The 25,885-nt window shown below is 37.8% G+C and overlaps 3 protein-coding genes across 4 annotated transcripts in view; 1 reads left to right on the top strand and 2 right to left on the bottom strand.

Moving 5' to 3' along the window:
• The window catches only part of LOC112462981, an 84,981-nt gene that overhangs the window by 11,428 nt on the left and 47,668 nt on the right, over positions 1 to 25,885 (top strand). The gene's annotated exons all lie outside the window — the stretch shown is intronic.
• LOC112462978 (pleckstrin homology-like domain family B member 1) lies at positions 96 to 23,260 on the bottom strand. The gene is made up of 13 exons (XM_025029086.1): positions 22,922 to 23,260; positions 15,601 to 15,741; positions 12,456 to 12,629; positions 10,931 to 12,143; positions 9,784 to 10,708; positions 8,461 to 8,834; positions 8,243 to 8,393; positions 7,786 to 8,011; positions 7,531 to 7,696; positions 4,522 to 4,651; positions 1,750 to 1,941; positions 1,251 to 1,508; positions 96 to 1,175 (listed from the first exon to the last, which is right to left on the bottom strand). Exons 2-13 carry the CDS (start codon positions 15,737 to 15,739, stop codon positions 987 to 989), a joined length of 4,137 nt encoding a protein of 1,378 aa, XP_024884854.1. The 5' UTR covers positions 15,740 to 15,741; positions 22,922 to 23,260; the 3' UTR covers positions 96 to 986.
• Positions 23,451 to 24,647, bottom strand: LOC112462998 (zinc finger matrin-type protein 5). The gene is made up of 3 exons (XM_025029114.1): positions 24,397 to 24,647; positions 24,131 to 24,268; positions 23,451 to 24,050 (listed from the first exon to the last, which is right to left on the bottom strand). The coding sequence occupies exons 1-3, from the start codon at positions 24,521 to 24,523 to the stop codon at positions 23,821 to 23,823; spliced, it is 495 nt and encodes a 164-aa protein (XP_024884882.1). The 5' UTR covers positions 24,524 to 24,647; the 3' UTR covers positions 23,451 to 23,820.

The following is a 25,885-nucleotide window of genomic DNA, read 5'->3' as shown; positions in this document are numbered from 1 at the left end:
ATTGAATTGTTCAATAAATTCAATAATTTTAAAAAAATATTATACATTATATAATAATATATAATATATAATTTGTATATAATAATATAATATAATATTATGTACATTATTATATAATATTATATATATATTATTATTATCATGAATCATTTTAAATCTTCAATCACACTTCAAATACTGAAACAATTGAAATAATTTTTCGTATGTCTTGCATTTACTAGATTCCATTATTTTTCTGCAGAAGAGAAATGAATCAAAGGACCTCATTCTGTGAAATCAATCTTATCTTGTTTCTAAATTAAAATGAACATAATGATTTATGGTGATATCTGTGACTTCTTGCGAAGTCCTTTCACTATTGTGAACAAGCATATGGCATTCTTGGAAAAAAATTACTTCGAGTTTAAAAAAAAGAAACTGCTCAAAAGTACTAGCGAAACTACAAAAAGTAGTCTGAATTTATATCATTGCATTAATAAAATTATGTAAAGTTTAGTAATTACGTTTTAAATTCATAATATTCAATTAAAGTATCTCTTATTTTTGTTATTTAAATACCTTACACATTTTTTAATCTACGTTTAGCTGTCTCGTTTATTTTTTAGCAGCAGTTCAATCTTCGCGTTTGTTTCTATTTTCTGAAGTTATCGTTCTCACATTTCCATACATTGAAATGCTTTCTAATAAGGTATATTATCTAATGTATGGAGAAATTTTCTATTATAAAATAACGTACAATCATTAAACATTTCCAGAACACATTAATTGTAAAAAATGTCAATGTGGTATTTCTAATTTATATCTTATTTACTTTATGCATTATTCATTTATTTTTAGTTAAGAATTGTTCTGATTTTAGGCACAGTTTCTTATGAAATAATCTCTCGTTATAATTATTAAAGACCAGAAATCACTATATTCTCGTGTTACGTCAAGATAGAAAATTCGATTCTCTCGTGGAAATTTGCTTTATAAATAGGTATCGATCAAACGCCGTGGTCAAACTCGTGATATCCTTCTGCTCCGGTAAACACAACGTCCACCCAAACACGCATAGCTTCCGGGCTGGGTGCCATGAGATGGTAAAGTCTTGACGTAGTCTTGACGATAAAGGTGAGGGACGGTTGTGGCGATCGGACGGTGTTCATGTGGTCCACATAGACTTCCTCGATCGACTACGATGTATTAGTGCCGAATTAGTTGACGTCAGTGTTAAAATTCTTAATAGAGAAGTTCTCGACCTTCCTTACCTGGAAGTAAATCACACCGCGAGCCTTCCTGGACGTGTTATCGCTGTAGTAAGATAATGTCTTCCGCCTGCGATCAAAAACGAACCATCGCTTGTTCCAGTGATGAAACTTTTTGCTCATCTTTGATAAATAACCACTGCAACTTGTTGTATCGACCGTAACATCATAAATCAGAGGTAACTGATGCCCGGCAGTTTCTATGTGATGCCGTAGATCCAGGGATTCAGATTTGATCGGGAGGTACCTCGTGAGTGGCCTCTGTAAAATTCGTCATTCGTTGAATTTCGATTCATTAACATCAAAATAATACGCTGAACAAATTAAAGCTTTCTCCATACAAATAAAACAGAATCGCGATATTAAGAAAGTATATCTGTGGTAATTTCTTCGAGTAAAAGCCGAACTTCTTTTCTGAAGCAATCACTTTTTAACAGTTCTTGTCTATCGCTCGTATCATGTTTTTACACAAATAACTAATCAATAAATTTTAGGGAATTACCTGAAGTTTTGCCTTTTCGCGATGTTTGACAGATTGCAATGGTCCAAGGGTATCCATCTCGCTAGATGTCTGAGAAAGGGGGCGGCTTCCATTTCCGTCGATAATTCCGCCACCACCACCGCCACCACCACCACCACCACTATTGTCACTAAGCCTCTCACCTTCCATCGATGTTCGCCTGTCGTCTCTCATCTGGAAATAATTCACGAATTCTTGTTATTCTGTTTTATCAATTTTCAGTAGTATCTCAAAAATATTTGCTGCGTACAATTTTCAATATTAAACAAAAAATTAAAAAAAATAATATATAAATTTCAATTAATAATATTTTTAGTATTAAAGCTAATATTATTCTTGCATTAAGTTTTTCACATACATGTTTGCAAATTTCACGTTTCCGTCTGATGTGTCGTTTTTTTGTTCTGCCTTTTAGGTAATTCATCCATATAAGCGACATCATATTATACACAATTCAAAAAGTTTATCTAATTTTGCGAAAATCGATGACAAAAACTATGCGGAGATATTTCGTTTACACAGATCCGAACAGATGACGGAGAAAGACTGACGCTCACTGACGCTGGTGACTCAATGGTCCAGCGATATATTTCCCGCCGTAAAATGTAACTATACGGACTCCCACTCACACGCCACATGCCGTGAGCATCAAAATTCTCCCGCACAATAAGTTTCGATTATTCATTCATAAAACATGCCACGTGAAAGGTGTCGAATAACAGATTGCTGAAATATACGATAAGAAACGATTTCGTCTCTATAACATGAAATATAATACTCTCTATATAAATGCAATTGGATCATATCCGATATTGCTGTCAAAAATAAATCAAATTTCGACAAATGATTGATAGAAATTAGTGAAGATCGAATTAATTAAATCTTTATTATCTAAAAATCATTACACCTTAGATAATTAAGCAATGAGCCAATATTATTATATAACATTCACGTCAAAAGCTTGTTTTTTTTTTTTTAAGTGATTTGCTATTAGTAGTTGTTGAGTGGTTTAGGCAAGATGAGAAATTCTGTCAGCTCGGCAAACGCGGTGACTCATCACAAATATACTAATTTACTGCAGACATTTCACTTCAGCTTAACTCAATGCTAAGTAAAGTGGTAGGAATGCAAGGAGTAATACGTGAACGTTTTTCTGTGAAGAAATAAAACTTAGACCGTACTATAAGAAGTACATTTACGCGCGTTAAAAATTTAATTCGTAAAAATGTCTACTGTTTTTCATTGCTAGAAATTTAAATGTCTATTTAATTAAATGCCTGAAAAATGGCACAAAAGCTTGTCGTAAGTCTATGATAAATATATCTATATCAAGAAAGAGGTCAATTGCAAAAGAGGCTTATAAATTCGATGTCATCTGTCGTCATAAATTATCGCTGCAGGCTTAATCGAGACTTTACAAAAGCACATTTATAATCGAAGTACAAGCTACTCTCTGAATGCCGTCCAACCAGCGGCATGTTCGCGTATCAAGACTCAGATGCCACATGCCGCATTGGGAAAAACACGTGTGCAATGACGAAAACACTTGCTCCAGAATGCAAATGGATATACTTGCGAAATGTCAGTGTCGAAAAGCGTACGTCTCCGGCGCGATGGCGGGCCAAAATGCTACGCGGACTTCCGGCGGCAACAAAAATACGTTGTTTTTAAATGCACACGAGAGTGTACTCTAACAAGATGATCTCTTTCAACTGTCAAAACATTTGATGAAATGTATGAGAATGTAACACGAACGCTCTACACGAGAGAAAATTGCATAGCCCGTTCATCGCAGCTAATACAGTGAATTTTTACTATCAAATGTTTGTTTCCGTGCGTTAGCCCCGATGACTCAAGTTATTTTCCAAACATTTCAAATGTTAACAACATTCCTTTCGAGTATTTCAGTTGATTCACACTTCTCGTAAACCGCCCCGTACAAGTAGCTATTCACCCACAGAATTTCTTGGACACGTAACACGGCTATTCTTTGCATCCGCCTGGCACGTGAAGTTTTTTAGAATTATGAGATAAATAGAATAGAAAGCAAAAATATATATGTATAATGTGTATATATATATATATAATTCAGTGTCGCCGATCGTGAAATGAGAGAGCGCAAAAATTGAAAGAAAAGAAAAAAATAGAGAAAAAACGAAAAAAGAAACGAGTAAAGATAAAGAGAAAAAAAAGATACTATTTATAATTATTTATGCTATATTATCCTCGTTATATAATATCTTCTAAAAACGTACTCAATAATTGAAGATTCCACGTTAGAAATGAAAGTTTCACATCTTCAAAATTTATATTCGTATAAAGTTGCGTATTAAAAAAGAGATCAATAACTGATGGTTTTCGCACACTAAATAAATCCACGACACAAATGCGTCTCGAAGCAAGAGAAATCCCACTTGCGGGAACACTGAAAAGTTTTAGAAGAGCAGACTTGTGTCGAGAGACATTTCTTTGAACAGGTGTGCGATAAAATCCACACGAGCAGAAATAGACTGAAGATGGACTCTCGCTTACTTGACGTAACGTCTTACGCGTATACCTACGTTGCGTATGTATTTGGTAACGTTTGATTAAACGATAAAATATTTTGGGATTAACGTGTACCTATTAAAATACAAGTTTCTTGGAAAGGAACTGTATACGTTCGTCATTCCATGCACAGCATCTCGAAGTGAATTAAGATATAAACTTTAATTTAATCTAACGTAAAATATGCTTTTTATGCTATATACTCACGTTGTCATTTTGAAGTAAACTATAAGAATTATTCGACGGTCCCGGACTGGATGAAGTAAGTTCCGAAAGTTTGCTAGGAGATAATTTTTCGCTGTTTCCACCTTCCGCACCGTCAGTGCTTCCGCTACCACTGGAAAAGTAAATTGATAATAATTAGTTTCAATTACGTTGCAAGTCTATGTGATTTAATCATAGTAAAACTTTTAATTAAACTATCAAAAATTAATCTATATTTCGTCATTATCTTTTGCATCTTCGGCAATACTTATTAATTTACTATCAAAATGTTAAAGTAATAATAAATTGATTTACTAAATTAATACAAAAAATGTACCCTAATATAGAAAATTATGGATAATCCAATTGATAGTTCTTATTGTCATCGCGTAACACATCGCAGTTCTTTCGGTACTGTCAAATCGTTTACACTTTATTTATACTTGATATGAAACTTCTCGCTGACACATTTAGTGGGCGTTATTATTAACTAGAGCGTGAACACACTGAATGTCGCGAATTTTATACGGCGTCTTCGACATTCTCGTGAAAGAAACACGGTACACTTCGAAAACCTCAGTCCTAGTCCCTGAGCATCGCGAGACTGAGGAGAGGATGAGGCCCATAGTCGACTATAGCGAAAGGCAGGTATTATTAAAACCTAACAAGTACAAAGTGACTCGGTAGACCGGTTCGACGATACCACCGGCATAGCATTTAATTCTTCTACAATGTTAAATGCAGCGCGAACGATACCCGAACATTCCGATCTCGTTGCCATGCCAGCCTCGGCCTTGGTTGACTAGAAACGTTCCCTTGTTCCCGATAACTGACCCCTGATTCTAATACAGTTCGTTTCTATAATTTTATTTTTCTCTATTTTTCTATATTATTCTTCTTTCATTCGTTAACGGCTCTTGAATGAACAAAGCTTTATGCCATGTGTGCTACAACGCGTTGCATGTATATGTAACAGTATGTGTGAATGACGCATGTATCATAATCTAAACCATTTAAGTCGCCTTAAGACAATTCTACTTAAAGATATATCTTGTGATCCTGAATGAAGAGTTACCATGATTGGGTACAAATATTTTAGTCATGCAAGAATTTAAATATGTTTATAAAGATGATGTAGCAGAAACATTTGTAATTTGTAATTAAATCTTTTTTAGAGAATAGCTCATCTGTTAATGTTTATATGCAAATTATTAATATATGCAGTATAAATTACACAAACAAATACACATACATACAGGCATTCATACACACAAATTGATCATATCGTCTTTGAATGCAACTGTGTCTGTGTCTATACCATTCACTTACGTCGCGCGCATAAATATATTATGACGTATTAAGAGTCAAAAGGTGAGTGTTGGTTTACTTTTTGCAACGTATCGTCTTGTTAGATTCATCTTATCTTAATTGTAACGTGTAACATACATATTTGTACATATTATCGACATAATAATTAACGCAATATTTTTATTTTATTTTAATTAAAACTGTTATTTCTAGTTTTTTTATCAAATGATTTATTCTTTTATTTACTTCTTTATTTTCTACAATATATAAATACTTTGAAAAGAATTATTTAAAAAAAAATTAAACGCGCATGCTTTTTAGAATTTATAGTCTCGCGTTAAATTATCCTTTGAAGATTTTGAATCGTCTCGTAAATTATCAACCGGTATTGTTTCTAACAAAAAAGACGGATTTTTTTCAAAAATTAGTGACTCACAAATAACGTTGACGAATATCGCGCGCGTGAACTTCCAGAGGACGATAACAATTGTCGCAGATCCAATCTTTAGTGCAGAGGTAACAACGATTACTAGTGAGGAAAGTGATCAGGTTGCATCCCGTAACTCTGGCCTCGTTCAGCACCATCTCACCCATTTCTCTGGGGTTCATTTTGGATCATTGTCGACGATAGCTACCGAACGATACTACACATTCTTAATTCCTTTTGTTAATCGCGAGTCGTTATTCGTTTTTTATATTTATCACGTTATAATGTTTCGAAGATTCCCGCATTTTTCGTAGATTTTCCGTACACGACACGTTAACGCGAGTAGAACCGCGAGAAGACATACAGCTACACGCAGATAGCGTATCGCGCGATAACGCCCCGCCTACTTTGCACCACGAGTGTAGACTCGAGCCGAGTGCCGATCAAACTAACACGATATGCGGCCCTCGCACGTAATTAGTAATTGCTCTTAACAGTATCTTGGATATTGACAATAATGCTAATAGTGAGAATGTGAGACCAATAATAATAATAAAAATTCGCCGATTCACTGATAAATTTCACAAAATACAGTTTTCTTGATTTAATTTCTAATTTATTTATATATCTTTTACATTATGATAAAAAGAAGATTGGTTTTCGAAGAAACTGAGGGGGCAAGTATATTTTATCATGGAATATCTCAAGTGCTTATTCATCTATGCTTATTGCATCGTTGAAAAACTTTGATTTTATATCAGACGTATCGGATACACTCAGACTACTATAAGCTGACACACACAATGTTCGAGGCGTGTCGATGAGGAAGGTTTCGTAATAAGCTTCAATCAACGATAGAAAGGTCGTTGCGATTAACTGCAGCACTGCGCGATAATGTGCGCGTCTTGTATTACACATACTTCGTGGCACAAATGTATCAATGCACCCAAAAATATTTATATATGCATTGATTTTTACGAGGCATAATAAATCTCCGCTTGTAACGGGATACTGTTCATCGTTTGTACAAATATAATACATATTTAGGACACATTTAAGTGTTATTATTGCGAAAGAATGTAAATAAAAAATGTGCTGACACCATTCTTCGTCTATTTATAAAGAGATATAAAGAAGATTGAAGAATCATAAAAAAATAATAATTTTAAATATTGAATTAATTAAAAAAGTTACGAGTTATTAAATTTTTGTTCTTAAAATTTCGAATCATGTGACACGTAAGATAAAAAAAAACGAATTATTTTCGTTAGACTCACCTTTCTGTTGGTCCAGTGGAATAACTGGAAGATTCTTCGCCAGATTCAACGCTGTTAAAAGACGCACAGTTCATTTTTCTCTCTTCCCACTGCGAACGGACTTCATCCTGTACTCGTCTTTTCAATTCTTCGACTCTACGTCTCTCTTCCGAGATTACTTGACTCCCTGGAAAAATATCATAAAATATTTTTATTTTTGCTTATTCTCTTTATATTACATGTATTGTAAAATTTATCGATTTGAATAATTCGCACCTTGTTTAGCTAAGTGCAGTTGCCGATTTCTCTCGATTTCTTTCAGCGATTCGATTGTCTTTCTTCCTAAGCTGCCTTGATTGTTTACGATAGGAGAATCGTTGGTCACTCTGGAGATTCTGTCAAAGTCTTCTCTACTCGGTGACCGTTTTTCTTCGGAATATTCAGCAGAGTTTTGGGCCAGATAGCCGAGTTCTTCATTTATCTCTTGTACTCGATTTCGAGCCTATCACAATCATAATCGTTAATTAATTAACGAATAATACATTAACGCACGATACATTAACCCGCTAAGATGCAACATGTAATGCGATATGTTTAATTGTGACTTGATAATTTTTTTATACCGCAAAAAGTTATGAAAGAGTTGCATTTGTAGTCTGATTTATCGTTCATGCTTGAACTGGTATCGACTTTAGTGGATTAATGTTTCTTATATTGTTATTTCATTACTAACTTCTTCTAATCGCTTCAAGTGTCCCAATTTTTGTCTCTCAAGACTTCTAGCCTCTTTGGTCGCCGTGTTCTTTGCCTCGGACCGCTGCGATTCTAGATGAGTTAATTGCAATTTTCTGCCTTCGATCTTGCTTGTGAGGTCGCTCAAGTATCTGCAAAAAAAAACATGTATATGACGTATATATTAGGAAAAGTAAATATGCTATGATGATTATATACCTTTGTAGCTCTTCTCTCGTGGCCAATTTACTCGCTTCTTCTTCGAGATGATGAAACTCCAAGTCCTCGAAAGCTTTTCTTTCGCTCTCTAAGATATCTTGTTGTGTCGCTAACTCGTTCGTGATATCCAGCTGCATAATCTCATCCGTGCAATTGGTCAATTGTTCGTCTAACCGAGCGCAAGCTTGTTGTGCCTTTTGAACACGTTGTTTCGCTTCAGCTTGCAAATTCGAATGAGTCGCATTATCCTCCGCCATTTCTCTCTCCAGCTCATTTATTCGCATTTGCACCTTTATCCTCTCTCCTTCATCTTGCGTGAGCTTCAGGGATTCCGATTCATACTCCGCGGATAAAAGCGCTTTCTCCAATTCGAGCTGTCAAACAGTAAGCAAACATTGATTTTTAATATTTTTGAGTTTGTATCTAATACTCATTGTACTAGTTTTCTAAATCCAGCTTTACTGAAAAATAAGACAGACATTCGCAAGATAATCGCTTACATCGTTTTATTGTTTCGTAGATTGCGTGAGAAAAGAATTATAAATGATACGGCGATGATATAACCGCAGATGAGCTTCCTTGTGCGGAAATAAATCGAAATAAATCTTCTTAATAGTTTGTTCTTGAGAAATTCGAGCTTAAAAATCCGTTTAAGTGTGTGTACACTTGGCTTTTAATCCGTGACTCTACAGACTAGTATTCTTATATTTGACCTCGAGAGTTTCTAAACATTGACCTGTTTTGTTTTCTTTATTACCTTACTAACTTATTGATTCGTAAATGTATCACATTTGACAAATATTCAAAATCAATTTTCTTGAAATTAAAGCTTTGGAAGATTCTTCTACAATTTCAATTTATTTTTGCATGAGAAAATTATCTATCCGCTGTTATATCATTGTTACTGTTGCACTCTGTATATGAATATTGTACACTGAATATTAAATGACAACTAACTAGATACCGCAGAAATTACAGAGTGTACCTACATGTTAACTGGAGAAACGACGTTTAAATGTAGATAATGAAGATTATCTACAGTTCGTCGCTGATATAATTATTATTAATTACAAATATATGTGTGTGTATATATATATGTGTATATATATATATATATATATATATATATCTTATTATCTAATAGAACGGATACTTACAATCGGATGTCTTAGTATCCCACATGCCCAGAAAGAGATAAAGAGAACAAATAAACAACTTATTTAATATACGATACGCGTGATGTAACAGTGAGAGAACTATAAAATCTTTTCAGTCTTGCTTATATTATACATATAATAGTAACGTAAGAATGAAAAAAATTACCTCTCTACTAATTTCTTCCTCTTGAATTTCAATTTCGGCGACACTTCTTTTCAAAGCATCCATGTTGCCAAGAACGTGTAACTTTTCGTTCTGCAAAAATTCTATGTATTTTTTCCTGTCTTCCTCTTCCAGCTGTTTTCTCTCTTTGTCGGCTTTCGCTTCGTTGGACTTCGTATTATCGATTTCAGAATTGTTTCGCTTAGGTGTCACGCAGATTTCTTTGGATTTCGAGAGCATCGACAATTGCTCGATCGCCTCAAGAAGATCGTCGTTCGATATGGCCAGTTTGTTTTCTATCATCTCACACGAATTTGACAACTGACTGTTTTTCTTTGGCATGGAATGGTTCTGATTGTTATTCCGCGTCGGAGATAACACGATGTTTTCGTAAATACTCGCGTTCCCGTTATGTGTCGCTTGTTGTGGTTCGATTTTCGCTCCGTTCAGTCGAATAGTTCCGTACGCGGACGGCGAGCCTTTGGTATCGTCATCAGCCTTTATACAGTTCCCCGTTCCTCCGGTGTAACTGCCGCTCTTTTTATCATTATTGCCGATGATAACGTTTTCGTAGTTGCCGCCACGAGAAACTGAGCCTGAAAAGTAGCTGCCATTCGTACTATGAGCATTAGAGTACTTCGCCGATTGACTACTACTCGGTGTAGTTGCATGTAGCGATCCTACGGAAACGTCACACGAATGATTTTCAACTTGAGCAGATTGATCCTTACGACTGGCGGGCGAATTGCCATTTTGAAAGGTGACTTTAGAATTTTGCACAGATATGTTCTCGTACGACGAGGTACTCCAATTTTGCTTGCCAACATCGAAGGAGAAATGCGGTTGATTTTTCGACGGGCTTTTCGGACTGTCGAATGAAGTATAGCCAAGTCTCTTGTCACGCGGAAGAGATCCGTTTGTTATGATTCTGCAAAATATATTATTGGATAAATATATTTTCTATTTCCTCTGCAAATAAATGACTCCAAATATCTGGACATTTAATATTATAAAATAAATTTCTATATACTTTCTATAATCTCTATAAATCTTTTTCATCTTCTATTTCAAAAAACGACAAAGAAAATTATCAGAAAAAAATTAATTGTAATATAAAGGGAATAAAATTGAAATAAAATACGATAGTTACCGATTAGGCTGCCTCGGCTTTTCGACGGTGCTTTGTCTTTCGTATTCGGCACACATTGCCAAGATCTCCTCGAGCCTCATTTTCTCTTGCCTCTCGACCTCTTGCTCCCGCAACCTCTCTTCCTGCGCTTGTTTCCGCTTGGTCTCCGCCTCCCTGCGTTTATTCTCCGCGTCTGCTTGCCTTTCTCGCAATTCTTCAAGGGAGCAATTGCTGCCGACACTTGGGGTAGGACTCTTGACCCTCGCGCATATTCTCTTTTGTTCGCTATATCTTGGATTCCGATTAAATGCCGGACTTGGTGGCAGAATTCGCTTAACATTTGGATTCGAGCCGAACCCGTGAGCGGTGGATGGCCTCAAGATTCCGACGTTAGCATCTCCGCTGGTTTTAGCGTTACAGATACTCGGATTCGATCCGTATTTCTCCAGTTGCAGAAACTCTGTGGTAGTCGTTTTCGTGACGATAAGGCTTTGGCTCATATCGAAGTCTCTGTCGACGAGATGATCGAGTTCGTTCGAGCTCTGACAAGTCATACTTCGAGACATCAAGTCGTCGCTTCGAGTGGTGACGATCTTTGGAGAAGTCATCCCAAAAGACGGCGATCGTGCGTTTTTGTTGTTATTCTCTTGATGCGGTTTGCACGTTTTCAGGTACGTCTCTGCCGCGTACATCCTAATCTGATTATGATTTTGGCACTGCAAATTGACTGCATTCGTTCGAGTTGGCGTACTGAGACGCGAGTCCGATCGCTTACGAGCCTCGTCGTGATAACCGATCGAGTTTTGCGAGGCCGGGTCGACGTTACCGTTCACGGTGAAACCGTTCACCGGAGATTTCGTCAAGGATACCAGACTCGACGATCTCGAATGACCGAGGATTTGGTCGGCTGGTACATTCGTCGTGAGAGCACCGACGGGAAAAACCTTCGGCGAAACGCAATTGGTTCTGTTTTGCTTCGACAACATCTCGAACTTGGTCAGCTTACTTAGAAAACCCATCTCGTCGTCGGAGCAAGAGTTCCTGGGAGATTTCCGCGGTGCAACTGGCGGCTTTCGCTCCAAGTGATGATTCTCCTGCGGCTGACCATCGGGAAGAGCGAAACTTATCGGCGCCATTGAGATTCTCGAGTGGGGAAAGACAGATCGTAGGTGTTTAGCCTCGGCTGGATGATTAAAACGCATGTAGTTCGACCGACCTATTGATAGCATACAACCTGAAACATTTAATGCCTTTTGTCTTTATCGATAATTACGACAAACTTTAAGTATACATTCGTAACTTTGATCTGTATAAAGAATATAAGTTTTATTCAACTTAACTAAACGGATTTTAATACGATAAATAGAAATAAATAGAAAAAAATATTTCTATTCTTCACGCAATAATGTTGCACCAATATCGAGACGTTTGTAATCAAAATATCATTTTTGCCAGTATGAAGGACCTTCTCTTTGTTACTCTACTGTCTTTTTAGGACGTCTGCGAATCGGTCACGGTCATTCGTATTTAGGCCAAGGTCTCTTACCTTGCGCGAGTCTCACTGGCGAATTTATCGATACACCATCGACAAATGTGTTGCCATTTATGGGATACAAAGTGACCACACCATTATTATTCTCGATAGCACAATGCACGGGTTCGACGCCGGTACCGGCCACCAAAATGTCCGCATCTCGGTTTGATCCAAGCGTGATCTTACCTGTGTGGGAAACGAAAAAGGAAAAGAATAAATTTATTTCTCGAATAATATCAAGAGGCAAAAAGCGTTCAACTTCTTTCTCGTCTTGAATTCGGTAACAGCCAAAGTCATTCACTTCTGAGAAACGGTTTGTATTTTTCGAACGTAAAAGATGCGCGAGATAAAAAAAAAGCGACGCGAAGAAAATCAGGAAGCGTGACTAAATATCGCTTGCGCGTATCTTACGGTTGAATGGAAACCAGGCGAGCGCGTACGCATTCCGATCGAAATTCTCGCGGGCTTAGTAACGCACTTCCCCACGTAATATGAGTAATATGAGATACATTTATTTTGGCATCGATATAATCGGATTCTCGAGCTCATCCGTGGTACCGTTTCACGGAAGCTCCGATTACGAAGGGCGCATGGAACTCGGCTTTACAATATTAATTTGAGCCTTCTGGGAATGTCAACGACCTGGCGGTCGCGGCGAGGATTGCCGGATGTATTCTCCGCCAGATACACAGAATTTCGATTTACACGATGTGTAAGTACGGAATTGGAACGAATTATTGTCAAACTAAAATACACTTCGATTCAAGTACAGAAGTTTTATTATGCATTTGCACTGTTGAAACTGAATTTGCTAAAACTATGTGATATTTTTGACGATTTAAAAAAAATACTGTAAATCGTAAATGCGTACGGAGAGCAGACAGGATTTTTCACAGCCGTATGAAATCGATTCTCGACAGATCAACCAACAACTCGCACTTAATTTCCGTAAAATAATTCTAGATGTGCTCTGTTCTGCGCGACGCGGGTAAATCGTGGTGCATTCTACGAAGGACTGCAGTTATATTTAGTTTTAGCGCGGTCGTGCACTCTCTCGTTGCATTTTCGGTCTTTTTGGAAATGTGTTGGCCACGATGCGCGTTGTAGGGAATATATAAGTGTCCGACTGTACCTATAGGCGCATAATTTAAGCGACGGTTGAACTAATTTTTTCTCTCCCGGCCGTGTTCCGGGGTGAATCAGAAAATGTTCGGCATTCGCAGGAGTATATGTGATATATTAATTCATATGTTGCTTAAATTAGAGATACTTATTTCCAGAATACTTGTTTGTAAGTTGCAACCGTTAATTATTACGTCCAGTCGAGACATGTATAATACATTTTTACTGAAAACATGAAAATCTATTTAAATCATGCACGAAGATAAGACCGATATCTGCTGTGGAAATACATTGTCTTGTTCGGAGAAAGTTCTTCGTGATTTCAAAACGAAACACGGTCATAAATTCCAAGGAGATGCGGTGTTCCGACGTATGTATAAACGAGCTGGTGGATAGACAGACAGGTGCACAGAGAAAAAGTAAACGTCTACGACATACGTTAGCGTCCCATTTTCAAAATCTCGATATAATTGATAGAATTCTGGCTCTTGTCCAAAAAGTGCTATAGAGTTCCTATATTTTAGAAATAATTCTCGCAATTAAACGATAAAAACAAATTTTTTCTTCACATTTTTAACGCTAGGGCGAAAATTTCCCAAAAGTTCCCATGAGAAATCAATTTTAGTTTATTATTAATTTATTATTCTATTCTTTTATAAACTAAAGTCTATTGAATCTATTGGACTCACAGATTTATAAGAAAAGCTTGTTTGCCGATGGAGTTGCGTTACTCGGTCGTCATAGCGAACGGAAGATAACTTCCTGTCAATCAATTTCATCCTACACGTCCTATCTTCATACAAATGTTACACAGGTACATGCATCCGCCCCAGGTAGTTTTATTCGCGTCAGATCCATATTATGTACTTGTTCGTATTGTTTTCTGCTCTCTATTCTCTTCTCTCGATCGTTTATTCACGTTTATTCCTTCATTTTATAAAACTCAAGCTTGAAGACTTTTCTGAACAACCTAAAAATTATTTGGAGCAATACGAATTTTGATTCCAAACGATTATTTTACGCTCGGTTGTATGACGCATCGACTATATTTAAGGCACTCTAAAATACACGAACTGTAAGCAGTACACAAACTGCCCAATTCTTGTAATCGGCACCCGTTTCCCATAGAATCTTATTTTTCTTTCAAGTTCCGGGATCAGTAATTTAACTCCGTTATAATGTTGCCTGTGTTTGTTTAATCTGTTCGCCGTTTTACGAACCGCGATATTGTTTCAGTTCACTATCGTCGCCTGTTTTTACTGAAACGGAAATGTAGGTAAAGCTCCCTGAGTTTCTTAAAACGGCTCTGTTCATTGAGAGAACAACCTTTATGTACATTTATACACCATGCAAGTCTCTTTTGTGTCTACACACACACACACATGTATTAATGGCACATAAAGGCTAAAACTGAGCTCGAGGTGTTGTACAGTCGCGGATGTTACGGTCTCGATATTTCCTATCGTGGATATTTCAACGTTGGACGTAATGTCTGTGGTCGTTGATAAACATATGTTTAAAATTGCATGATGAAATAAAGATTTTATCGTCGATCCTTCTCGGCACACTTAATTTTCTCACAATAACGAGGACGAGAGGATGATATATCTGCGCTCGATTTTTCTCTTTCCCAAGCTATTCCACTTACTGCTACAAATAGTAGTAACTTCTATCAGTAAAGCCGATGGCGCCGTAAAGCTTTATCAGTTTGGACAACGCTATTCGAGCCTTGGGATTAAAAACAGCGGATGAATCACTGATTACGTGAAAATTTATCTGTTGCTACCAACCCGATTTTATTTCGTTCGTTTCACGTAGTTAACAGGAAAATTTCACACGAATAGAATAAATTATTAACTGTAACGAATTCTATTTTGTTTTTGTTTTTGTTTTTTAATATAATATGCGCTTTCAAAATTTAATACGATTAAATGTGAATGTCATAAGTTGATCAATAGCAAGTCCACGCGATGGGACTGCTCGTTCAAGAAAGAAGAAACGAAATAAACAGTCACAGATCGCAATTGTATCTAACCTTCGGGTAAAGGATGTAAAGTCACGGCCGTCGACAGTCGACCGCTTCCCATGGAGACGAGATGCGGTGTTTCCGTTTGCACGCGTAACGCCCGGCCCGCTTCGTGCACCTCGAGACCGGCGGCCGCTATGCTCGCCATGCCTACAAAACAAAAGCATTCGTAATAAATGCGCAATAAATTAGCAGGTGAAGCGGAGAGACTGGGAGATGGGAAATGTAACGATCCAATTCCATCAGTTCTCGCGCCGCAAACGAGATCCCATATCGTTTCTTGTTATAGCCACGCAATTAATTGACTTCAGTATAGCCAAGTATATATTAAATGATTCGCAGAAACGCGATATTAGAGAAGAAAACGCGCGATATTTTTAATATAATATCAAGAATTTTTACGACATTATAAATAATGTGCAATAGTTCTGCCAGGATCGAAATAGTTGATAGCTCTGAGTGCCTCTGAGAATTTGCATGCCCACCGGGGGACACCATTAAAATTACGCTGCTCGATGCCGGACATATACCACCTAGCGGGAAGAAGGTTTACCGAGCCTTATATTATTAGCTACAACGAACGATCTCGTCGAAGATTATGGCTATCGTTTCGAGAGAGAGATCGATCCAGATGAGTTCTACGAGCGAAGCTTCACATTGGCGTATAAGAATGGGGAGGGTTGCCCAAAAAGAAAAAGCAGGGACGAAAAACCGGTCTTTCCGAGACGGGAAAGGATTTTTCTATCTTCTTCTTTTTTTCTTGCTCCTTGCCCCATCATAAACTTCGTCTACGCCAGGGGTTCTTAACCTTTTTGCGACCTACTGCATCTTCTGCAGAGATTTGTGATATATCACGCCTATACTGAGATAATTTTGTTGGTCGTTACTCTATTTATTTTACTTAATAAATCCTCTTACTCGAGTCTGCCATAATTAATACATTTGGATATAAAAGATGTTTAGAAAGTTTCGGTCAAGCTGAAAACTTATTGTTGCAGTTGACGGTACACTAGCACGCCGTTTAAAGGGTTGTTCATCTCATGTGAAGGATCTTAACGAGTTGAAACAACTTTAATTAAGCGCATTACGTTAGGCCGGCCCGTTGAACTTTGCTAACGTGTCTGACCACGAGGAAGTAATGCATCCCATTTGCAATTTCTATATCAAGTTGCTTATGCAGTGAAAACGTATAAAAATGCATAGAGGATAAAATAATGTAACGCAATAAATTATTCATCCTCGCAAACTCATGTCAGAAAGAGAGAAATCCTTGGAGATGATTTTTTAACATTTCTAAAGATTTTTTAATTTCTACACTATTGAATTAGTACTAATTAAAAAATGCAGAAAAAGATCTTCAAAATAGTAAGGAAAAAATTGAATTTAAATTTGATGGAAAATACGTTTTTTTTTTTTTTTTAATTGATTCCACTTTATTATTGCTCGTAGCATTTTATGAAGAACGATATTTTCATATACGAAATTTTAGTGGTTTACCCTTGCGGTTGAACGACTAAACGGCCAGCTCGTGGCGCTATAATGTACAGTTGTGCACTGCACCCACAATCTGCTTAAATTACACCTCCTCGGATTTCATCGGTAAGTAATTTAAAGCCAACGATTAAGACGTCGGGTTTCGTTGAATTTCTTAGCTTGAAGCTGAGATCTTTATGAGGAAGTCTTATCATTATCTCTGGGCTCTCTGCGTGTGCACCGAATATCGCGACATCGTCACTTCTCTCGCGAATGCTAACGGAGACTGCTGATAGGTCAACATTGGAAATCTGGTAGGTCATCGGCTTATTGCGCAGCTCAATTTCTTCGGCTGAACGCGCGAACGAGCGCTCTTGGAAATCGTGGTCGGATCGATATTCGCGCTGTCTCTCGTGGTCGGAATACCAGACTGGAGCATTTGATAAGATACCCGATAATAAATAACACGCACGCACGCACATGGAGTGCGTTAAATCAATGAAATCGAACACGCTTAATTCGCTATAATTTTAAAGCATTAGAAGGCGCGAAAGGGATGCTATAATTCTAGAAAAGAGACACTACTGTTAATATAAATACATTACAAGTTTATCATGACACTTAATTAAAATTAGTCGAGGCATCGAAAGTGCAGGTGTATCTATCGTCCTTGCGAGTTCGCTCTCGCGTGACTCTGTTCCAACACCTGTCTATGTGCAGGTGAATCGACGATGAAAATGTATGAAGAAATGTATGAAAAAGTTGAAAATACTAAATTAATAATCTAAGTTTAATTCATTAGTAATCCAGATATCTAACTTATATTCATTAAAAGAGAATGCTTAAAATAATTAAGAAGGAAAAGGAGAATTATTGAAAGATCTGTGTGTACCATAAATTATTGAGAGTTTCGAATAATTTTCACGAAGATAAACCTGACAAATATCGAAAATAAATAAGAGCAAATTCCTCGCGAGTTTTCAGCTATATACGGTCACCAGCTTCTGACAACATATTAACGTCTGCAAATACAGTTGGTAAACGGCCTTGGATATTTCATTTCACCCGTTTCTCGATGATAATCTTTTTCCGTCGCGTCAGTCTTTTTCGTACGGATCGAAAATATTTTTTCGTACCGCACGTAAACAGCGTAATGTAAGATCTTGCGCACCGAAAAAGGTAGAGATATAGGTATACGAAGGGAGCGAGACACGGCAGGCAAATGGCGAACGCAAATGTTTGTTCGCACGCGAGATGATAGCACACAATGATAACGTAGTTTCGATAAAAAACATGTAATCACGCCTCTACGTGCAAATTACACCTAGGTATCTTAATTTTAGATTAGATTACAGCGTGAGTTATAATTCTTGTAAAGAAAACGCGATGATTTTCCGTGACGAACGCAGCAAGGGATGATGTAAGTAAGTTAATTAATCTGGGCCGCTGCCACCGACACACTTTTTTGGTAGAGCTCGTCTCAATGGGTCAACGGTTTGCTCTCTATTAGCGACAGTTAACACGCCAGTATAAACGTTTACCGATGACGTCAGTTGCGCCACACGCGGAATGATTTACAAAGATGCCCCGCCATCCGCGACGCCTAACAGAGATATGAGCTTTATCTTTATCGTTCGCGAGATGGGTGGACCAACTTGATACTCGCTTGAAATATTTCTCTTATTATACTATCGAAGAAAAATTTTAGAAGAAATTGACAGTATGGTGTCAAGTCGGAAACAAGTTAGTAATGTAGTAGTCATTGTTATTTTCGATAAATGGAGTTAGCATTTTCTCTCATAACGAAGTTACAATTTCATTCGTAGAGAGTGATTTTAAACGCGAAAGTCTCGGTACGAACGATTGATAAGTCGGTTATGAAATTCAGAATTGAATTGAAAGAACAGTATAAAGGAATTAGACGGATGGTGTCACCCTTTCTCCTCCGAGCTTTAAGCTTCGACGGATGCTGGTTTATTTACAGAAACCGTTTTAGCAGGAAGGAGCACGTTCGTGTCAGGTACCGGCCGTAAGCGCTTCGCGTCCGGCCCTATCCGCTCCGTTCCGTTCTGCCGCATATAGAACATCCGTTGCGGCAGAACTCCGCGTATGTGCAAGCTTCATGCGCGAAGCGTCTCATCCCGACGTTCTCATGCGATTTTGTCACGGTATGAGATTCAATTTCATGAATAACTCACTACGTTACGTTCCACGGCGGCTCTCCGAGGAATTAGACTTAGGTAAAAGAGAATGGACGAAAATATCACCGGTGGCCCCGCGGTGGGTTTGCCGAACTATGTGTGACGGGTGGGTGACCGCGTGCGTCTCGAAGGCGCAATCGGTTTTACTGTAAATGGCCACATCACCCGATAAGGATCGAACTGTAGAGTTTGTCATTGACGAAGACAGCTTGCCTGTTAGCTTGTCAGCCGCTATATCGATATATAGAGGCATGGGTAATTGTCTAAATTCGAGGCAATTGAGTCCAAGCGATGCAGAATCTAAACGCGTATATAACATCAGCGGTTAACGATTTAAAGGAAAGCGATCTAGGGCGAAGGAGCGAGACTCCGAGCTAACTTGGAAATATACAGCCCAATGTAACTAAACGAGGAGATGCATACATACACATGTACGTAATATCATAGCTATCGCGTGACAATCGTTTCGTGCGAACGTTTCACGATTCACCAGTTTCGCTCGTCTGGCGGCGACATCTGCCTGGCAAACCGCATCTTCCTCTCCGCCTGCTTCTTCAGCTTCATTTTTTACCGCTCTTCTCGTACGCAGACCCTTTAGACAGTTTCCCGTCGAGCATTAACGCCGATGTAGAACTTATAGACGAGATGTTTATCGAAAACGGTGGAATAGTAGGATAGAAGTGTAATATATGATATGAAATAATTATTTTCGTGTTTATTTTTTTACGTGATCTTGGACGGATAGTTTAATTAACTGTTGCAAATATAACACGTTATTATGTTAATTCCTCCATTGTATCCAGTACAAGTTGTTTTCTATACAAGCACATCTATCTTTTTTCAGTTTTAATTATTTATCTTATCTACCTATTTATCTTTATTTATCTTATATATTTTTAGATTCTTTTAAATTATTTATCAATTATTTCTTCTTCTTTTCTCTAAAAATTGTATTCGCGTGAGTATAAAGAGCGCGCGTAGGTTCGTTTTTTCACTTTCCACCCAAACAAAATTCCCACTCGTTTTCCAAACGAGATTACGTGGGCAGATGTAGAATCCGGCTTGCGTTGCACGCTTTATAATCGACATCGATTAACGCCGCGCCTCTCGGATTTAAATGATACGTATTAGATCGACTAGAATATTAGGTAAAAATCGAAGAGAGAAAAATACCGCCTCGTCACGATCCTCAAGGCAGTAGGTATTTTACGCTGTTGAGCAATCATAAGCGAAAGTATTGTATAAATATAAATCGAGGGAAACATAACGAATATATAATGCATTAAATCATATGTTTAGAAGGCCTTTATTCTCAAGGTCGATCTCTACCGGCGCGCGGCGTTACGAACCTTTTGAGAAATAGCGAAGCATGTTTAACGAAGTATAACTGGTTTTACGAGCCGGTATTCGTAACGCTCGCTACATCGATTACATTATCGATCCATTTTTATTTGCGCGTCCTTTTGCGTCGCGTCGCGTCGAAAAATTTTGACAAGAAATTTTCGCTTGGCACAACTGCGACTCGGAATGAGAAACGGCAACGAAGGGCGGAGAAATCGGCATGACGTAACGGCCCGTATAAAGGCAATAGAAATAAATGACGTTAAATTGTTGGGTGGTTCGTTTTTAGCGGGTTCTACTGGTAGCGTTGGAGGTTGAGACAAACTCGAAAACGCGAGATCAAGACGAAACTTGCGTATTTATACAGATTATGGCTGCTTTAAAGCTAGAAACATAATTGCTTACGACGTATAAATTTCTTTTACTTTATTTTACATACGGTAAAATAAAATATGGATACTTTTCGAACATGTGTGAAGTGTGTGTGAACTTTAGTATACTTTTTCTAAGGTTATAATGAAGTTTACTATAACAACCCCGATAGTTCCGACCGAAACATTTCCCAAAGGAAAATCTGCAGAAAGGGAGATTCGCAGCAGCGCGCTTATTCGCGAATCTCCCATTGTTGAAAACATTATGCGTAAGGGACGTACGCACCGTAGACCATATAGGCAGCTGCTTCACAACGGACAATTCATGGGGTGCAACAATGGGCGAGAACGGTTTGTCAAATCGATCCAGGTCTACGTTCAAGACCACTTGAAGAGTGAGTCTTTCTTATGACTACTAACGCGGTGAAATTCATTCTGGAGTAACATAATTTGTTAAATTAAGTCGATTTACTCTTAAAGAAAAAGATATATTTTCTCGTTTCAGCAAAATTGAATGTTTGTTCTTGGAGATCGACGATCGATTCACAAATCTTTGTTCTCTTGCTTATTCTACTAAACATCTCAATGCAAGATAAATCCTGTATCGCGATTCTGTCCGTCTGATTTACCCATTTTCTTATAATTATCTAATGAATGCTTGCGTGGGACTAACTCGACATAATCGAGATTTCCGACGAATACAGGACCATCGCCCATATTCCCCGCATTCTCTATATCCCTCGTATCCTGCATATCGGCAAGGTCACGACCTCCACCGAGAATCGTGACTGGATTGCACAGAGCTCTTCAGGTCGTTGCCATCATCACGCCGTCACGCCGCATTTACCGTCCTGCCAGTCTTGCTTTTTGTCTATTTCATAGTTTTCATATATATATTTAAAAAAGTATAATATAATCGTTTGTCTCAATAAGATCGAAACCACAAAATAATAGATCGATCATTCGTTGTCAATCATTGAGAAAAATTCAATTTTAGATCCATCTGACAACGTTAAAAGAATTCTTATATCAAAGGGGGATGAATAGTCCGGGAATGCTCTCTATAGACAAAAATCCGATTAAAGTTTCCTAACGCTTCAATGTGCATTCCGAGCGCAGGACGTAAGGCGGTATTCTATTTCACGCTATGTCCGGCTCAGCGTGTCAGTGTCGAGCCAGAATGCAAGCACTCGCGAACGGAATGCAAATACCTCCTGTAGACTTGTCAGCTTAACAGATATCTAGTAAGAAGTGCGCGTGGAATCGGAAAGAATCGGCGAGAATTTATCCTGCCAAATTTATCTCTCTTAAATTTTTGAAGTCAACTCTTGCCGAACAAGAGGAAAGTTATATCTAATGATAGCGCTGACCAGACGAACGCGTCCTTGGCCTATCCAACAATCAGAAATTTTTTATTCAAGACATGATGTCATGTGCACGGGAAACGGAGCGTACATTGCAATGAGTTGACGGCGCGCGAGAAACTTTCTGTTTCCGTACCGCACAGCGTATTCGACATAAGCGTATATATATAGGAGTTGTAAACTTATAGTGTAACCCCAATCCTCGAGTTATAGTTCAGTTAAATTAAAATTTACGCCGAATTAAACGAAGAGTAAGACCTTGTTATACATCTGCTCTGAATATTTATTATATTCGCTAAAATGTATTAAATCTTAACATGAAACAACTTTAGAACTATACCTTTGCCTAAAATTTTGTTATAAACTAAACTCCACTTCTTCCTGGGATATTATTCTGCTAGTTCCCACACTTCAACACGCGATACAGAGACCGAGCTGTTCTTTTTTGAAGTATTAACCGTAATCGTATTTCCCATACGTTCAGGTTTCTTTCTTCCGCTTTGATTTACGGATTTTTACGATCCCGATCGCTCCCATGGGGCCCACGCCACAGTGGAAAGGAATTTATCGTGGGACTCACCGACGCGACCTGGAAGGGTCCAGCCACGAATTCCTATCTCGTTAAATCGGCAAAGGCCCCCTCCAGAGGCCTTGGCACTCCGATTTTTTTAACGCGTCCACCAGGCGCTCGTGAGTGATGCGAGATAGACTCCGGACCGGCGCTCGCGAACACTCATATTTTTTTCGGGCGCAAACGATACACTCGCGAGATCGATTCGTCTCCTTTTTGTTCTGTAAAAAGCACTTTTTTTATTTCTCTTTTTTTCTTCGAAAAACCGACGTCGATTCGACAGACGCGGCGCGTCGCGTCGCGTTGCGTCGCGTCACGTGCCGACTCACACTGTCGTGGCAACGAGTGCTCCGCCACTGTGTTCCATAGCAACATCACCGTATGAAGGCGGGTCCGCTTGGCGATTGGTGTAAACGATCCTGGAAGGGAGAACGGAGGGGACTTTGTTCGGTTCGGACGATAGCGAGCGTCGCTTGGTTCGAAGCTCGGCGGGACATGTACAATTTGGGATCGTAACTCCGAGAAATTGAACACGATAGGATTGCGAATATAAATATTTTATTTTTAGAATGGGACTGCAAGTTTAATCCCATTTTGCTAAAATTATAGTCCGTCGTTCTCTTCGATGTGACGGGCTGCAAAAACGGTAGTAAGCAAAGATAACCACTGGCGATGGACATCACATCGAAGTAAGGTCTTTGCTGCCGTTCGAATTTAAATGATCATGTGCTCGAAATATTCCTAGTTCAACCTCATTTACTAAAATCGTAGTCCTTTATTCTTTCCGACATGATGGGCGTCAAAGACGGTGATAAACAAAGACAAACCGACCACTGGCGATAGACACATCATCGGAGTAAGATCCTTGGTGCCGCTCGAAACAATCATATGCTCGAAATATTCTTAGTTCAACCCCATTTACTAAAATTGCACTCCGTCATTCTTTCCGCTGTGACGGGCTGCAAAGACGGTGGTAAATAAAGACAACCGACCGCTGGCGATGGACACCACATCGAAGTCGGGTCCTTGCTGCCGCTCGAAACAATGCTGTGCTCGAAATATTCCTTGATAATATCTTCTGAATCTGGCCAACCGTCCCTAGGTTGTGCTGCCGAGACTTTGGAGTTTTTCATTACAGCTGGAAATAGAATTTTATGTACTAATTTTATCTACTGAGAATTAACGCGACAATGATAGGACGGTCGATAGAATAATTACCGAGCTGTTGAAGTTCCCATATCATCAGTGGGGTGTAATGCGAAAATCGGCAGCCCAAACCAAAAGCGCAGTCTCCAACGGTCATGTAGCGTTTACACGGAGTTTTATTGTATATCTCCTTCAATATCGTCTCCGGGTCTAAAGATGTTAATAATAAATTAGTGTGTAGTCCGATTGCGATTGATTGTATGCAAGTATGAGAGAGGTTATGTATAACAACATTAACTGAAGAATTAAATAAGAAAAACGTTATTTTTAATGCTTACCTTTATATGTTTTATAATGACTCTCTCGATTTGCTACATGCTGCAAACTGGATAGATGTTTTTTACGAGCTTCGACATCATCCTTGAAAAATCTGTCGCAATAATCGCAATAGTATGTCTTGCCCATGATCTTGACGTGTATGATTAGCTTGTAGAAGGAATATAAGTTTTATCAATAGCTATGTCATATTGACAATTGAATAAATGTCTTACTCAGCAACACAGTAACTAGAAACACGTGATCGTGTTTGGAGTAGTTTAGACACTCAAGTCACTCAAGAAAAATACTACTATGAAACGACATCTAGCAATGAGCATGTTAACTATAACTATATTAACCAGAACGCGCATACTTTCAAATACGCATCAGATAAAAAAGAAAAACGCAAATTCTTTTATTCAAAATTCAACATTAAAAATTTGGATTTAATTATTTAATATTACATGACTTTTATTTTAAAACAAATTTATATTAACCATTTTTACTTTTGGAAAATAAATAAGGATGTTTTTCATTAGTTTCAATAAAAAAATGGAAAATAAATAAGGATGTTTTTCATTAGTTTCAATAAAAAAATATTTATATATTTTATCTAAAACTCCGAACCGACTCTAAGTCGACTCCAAACAATTTTTAAAAATTCGCGTTGATGTATAATTGAATTATATATTAATATTGAATCTATAAAGCCATTAGCAATATTTTTGTGTAAAAAGAAAAACAAATTATTATTGCATAAATCATTATTGAATATTGTAATAGGATATTTGGTAAATCGCTATATTCTTCATCACATCATTGTGTTCGCCCAATTATAAGCCCAGTTATAAACCCAATTGTAAGCCCATTACAAGCCGAATTGATTGAGTTTGCGGACGATGTCCTAATATTTAGATTTTAGTCCGTGCATTAAGTAGGTATGTATTTTAAACAAATGGATTACATGTAATGTACCGCCCGTTTTAACGCGGTACGATCGTTTTATTATATTCTTACAATATATTTTTTACCACAACTTGTTCTTGTGCACCGCTAAACTATTCATACGGTGGTAAAGTAACGTATCGACAAGAATGTCTATTATTCGTCGCAACGTTCCTTTCTATACATTAATTCGATACAATAAATATTCTTCATTCACAATGTTCACACTCCGACATAAACTAGACGACGTTACTCGATGATAGACCATTTTCGGCGATACCGAAGCTTCGCTTTAAATTTTCTACAAGCGACAATCGTAGATAACCTATGAGTAATGCGTAATCGTGTGAGCCAAGATATTTGTTTATAAATTCGAAACTTGGTAAATAAAAATCGTGGATATAACTGCGAGAATGGAAAGCGGAAATATCCACGGGAATATTTTTTTTTACGGTAAATTGGGAACTCGCTATTGCGAATTCGAGATTTGATCTTAGAAGCTAAAAGTTAATGATATCGGATATAGGGTATAGGAATCGGGAATTGAAATAAAATATATTGGAT

This window comes from Temnothorax curvispinosus, unplaced genomic scaffold (assembly GCF_003070985.1).
Source record: "Temnothorax curvispinosus isolate PA1 unplaced genomic scaffold, ASM307098v1 QBEX01012990.1, whole genome shotgun sequence".
NCBI lineage: Eukaryota > Metazoa > Arthropoda > Insecta > Hymenoptera > Formicidae > Temnothorax > Temnothorax curvispinosus.
This window is presented reverse-complemented; position numbering and strand designations above follow the sequence as displayed.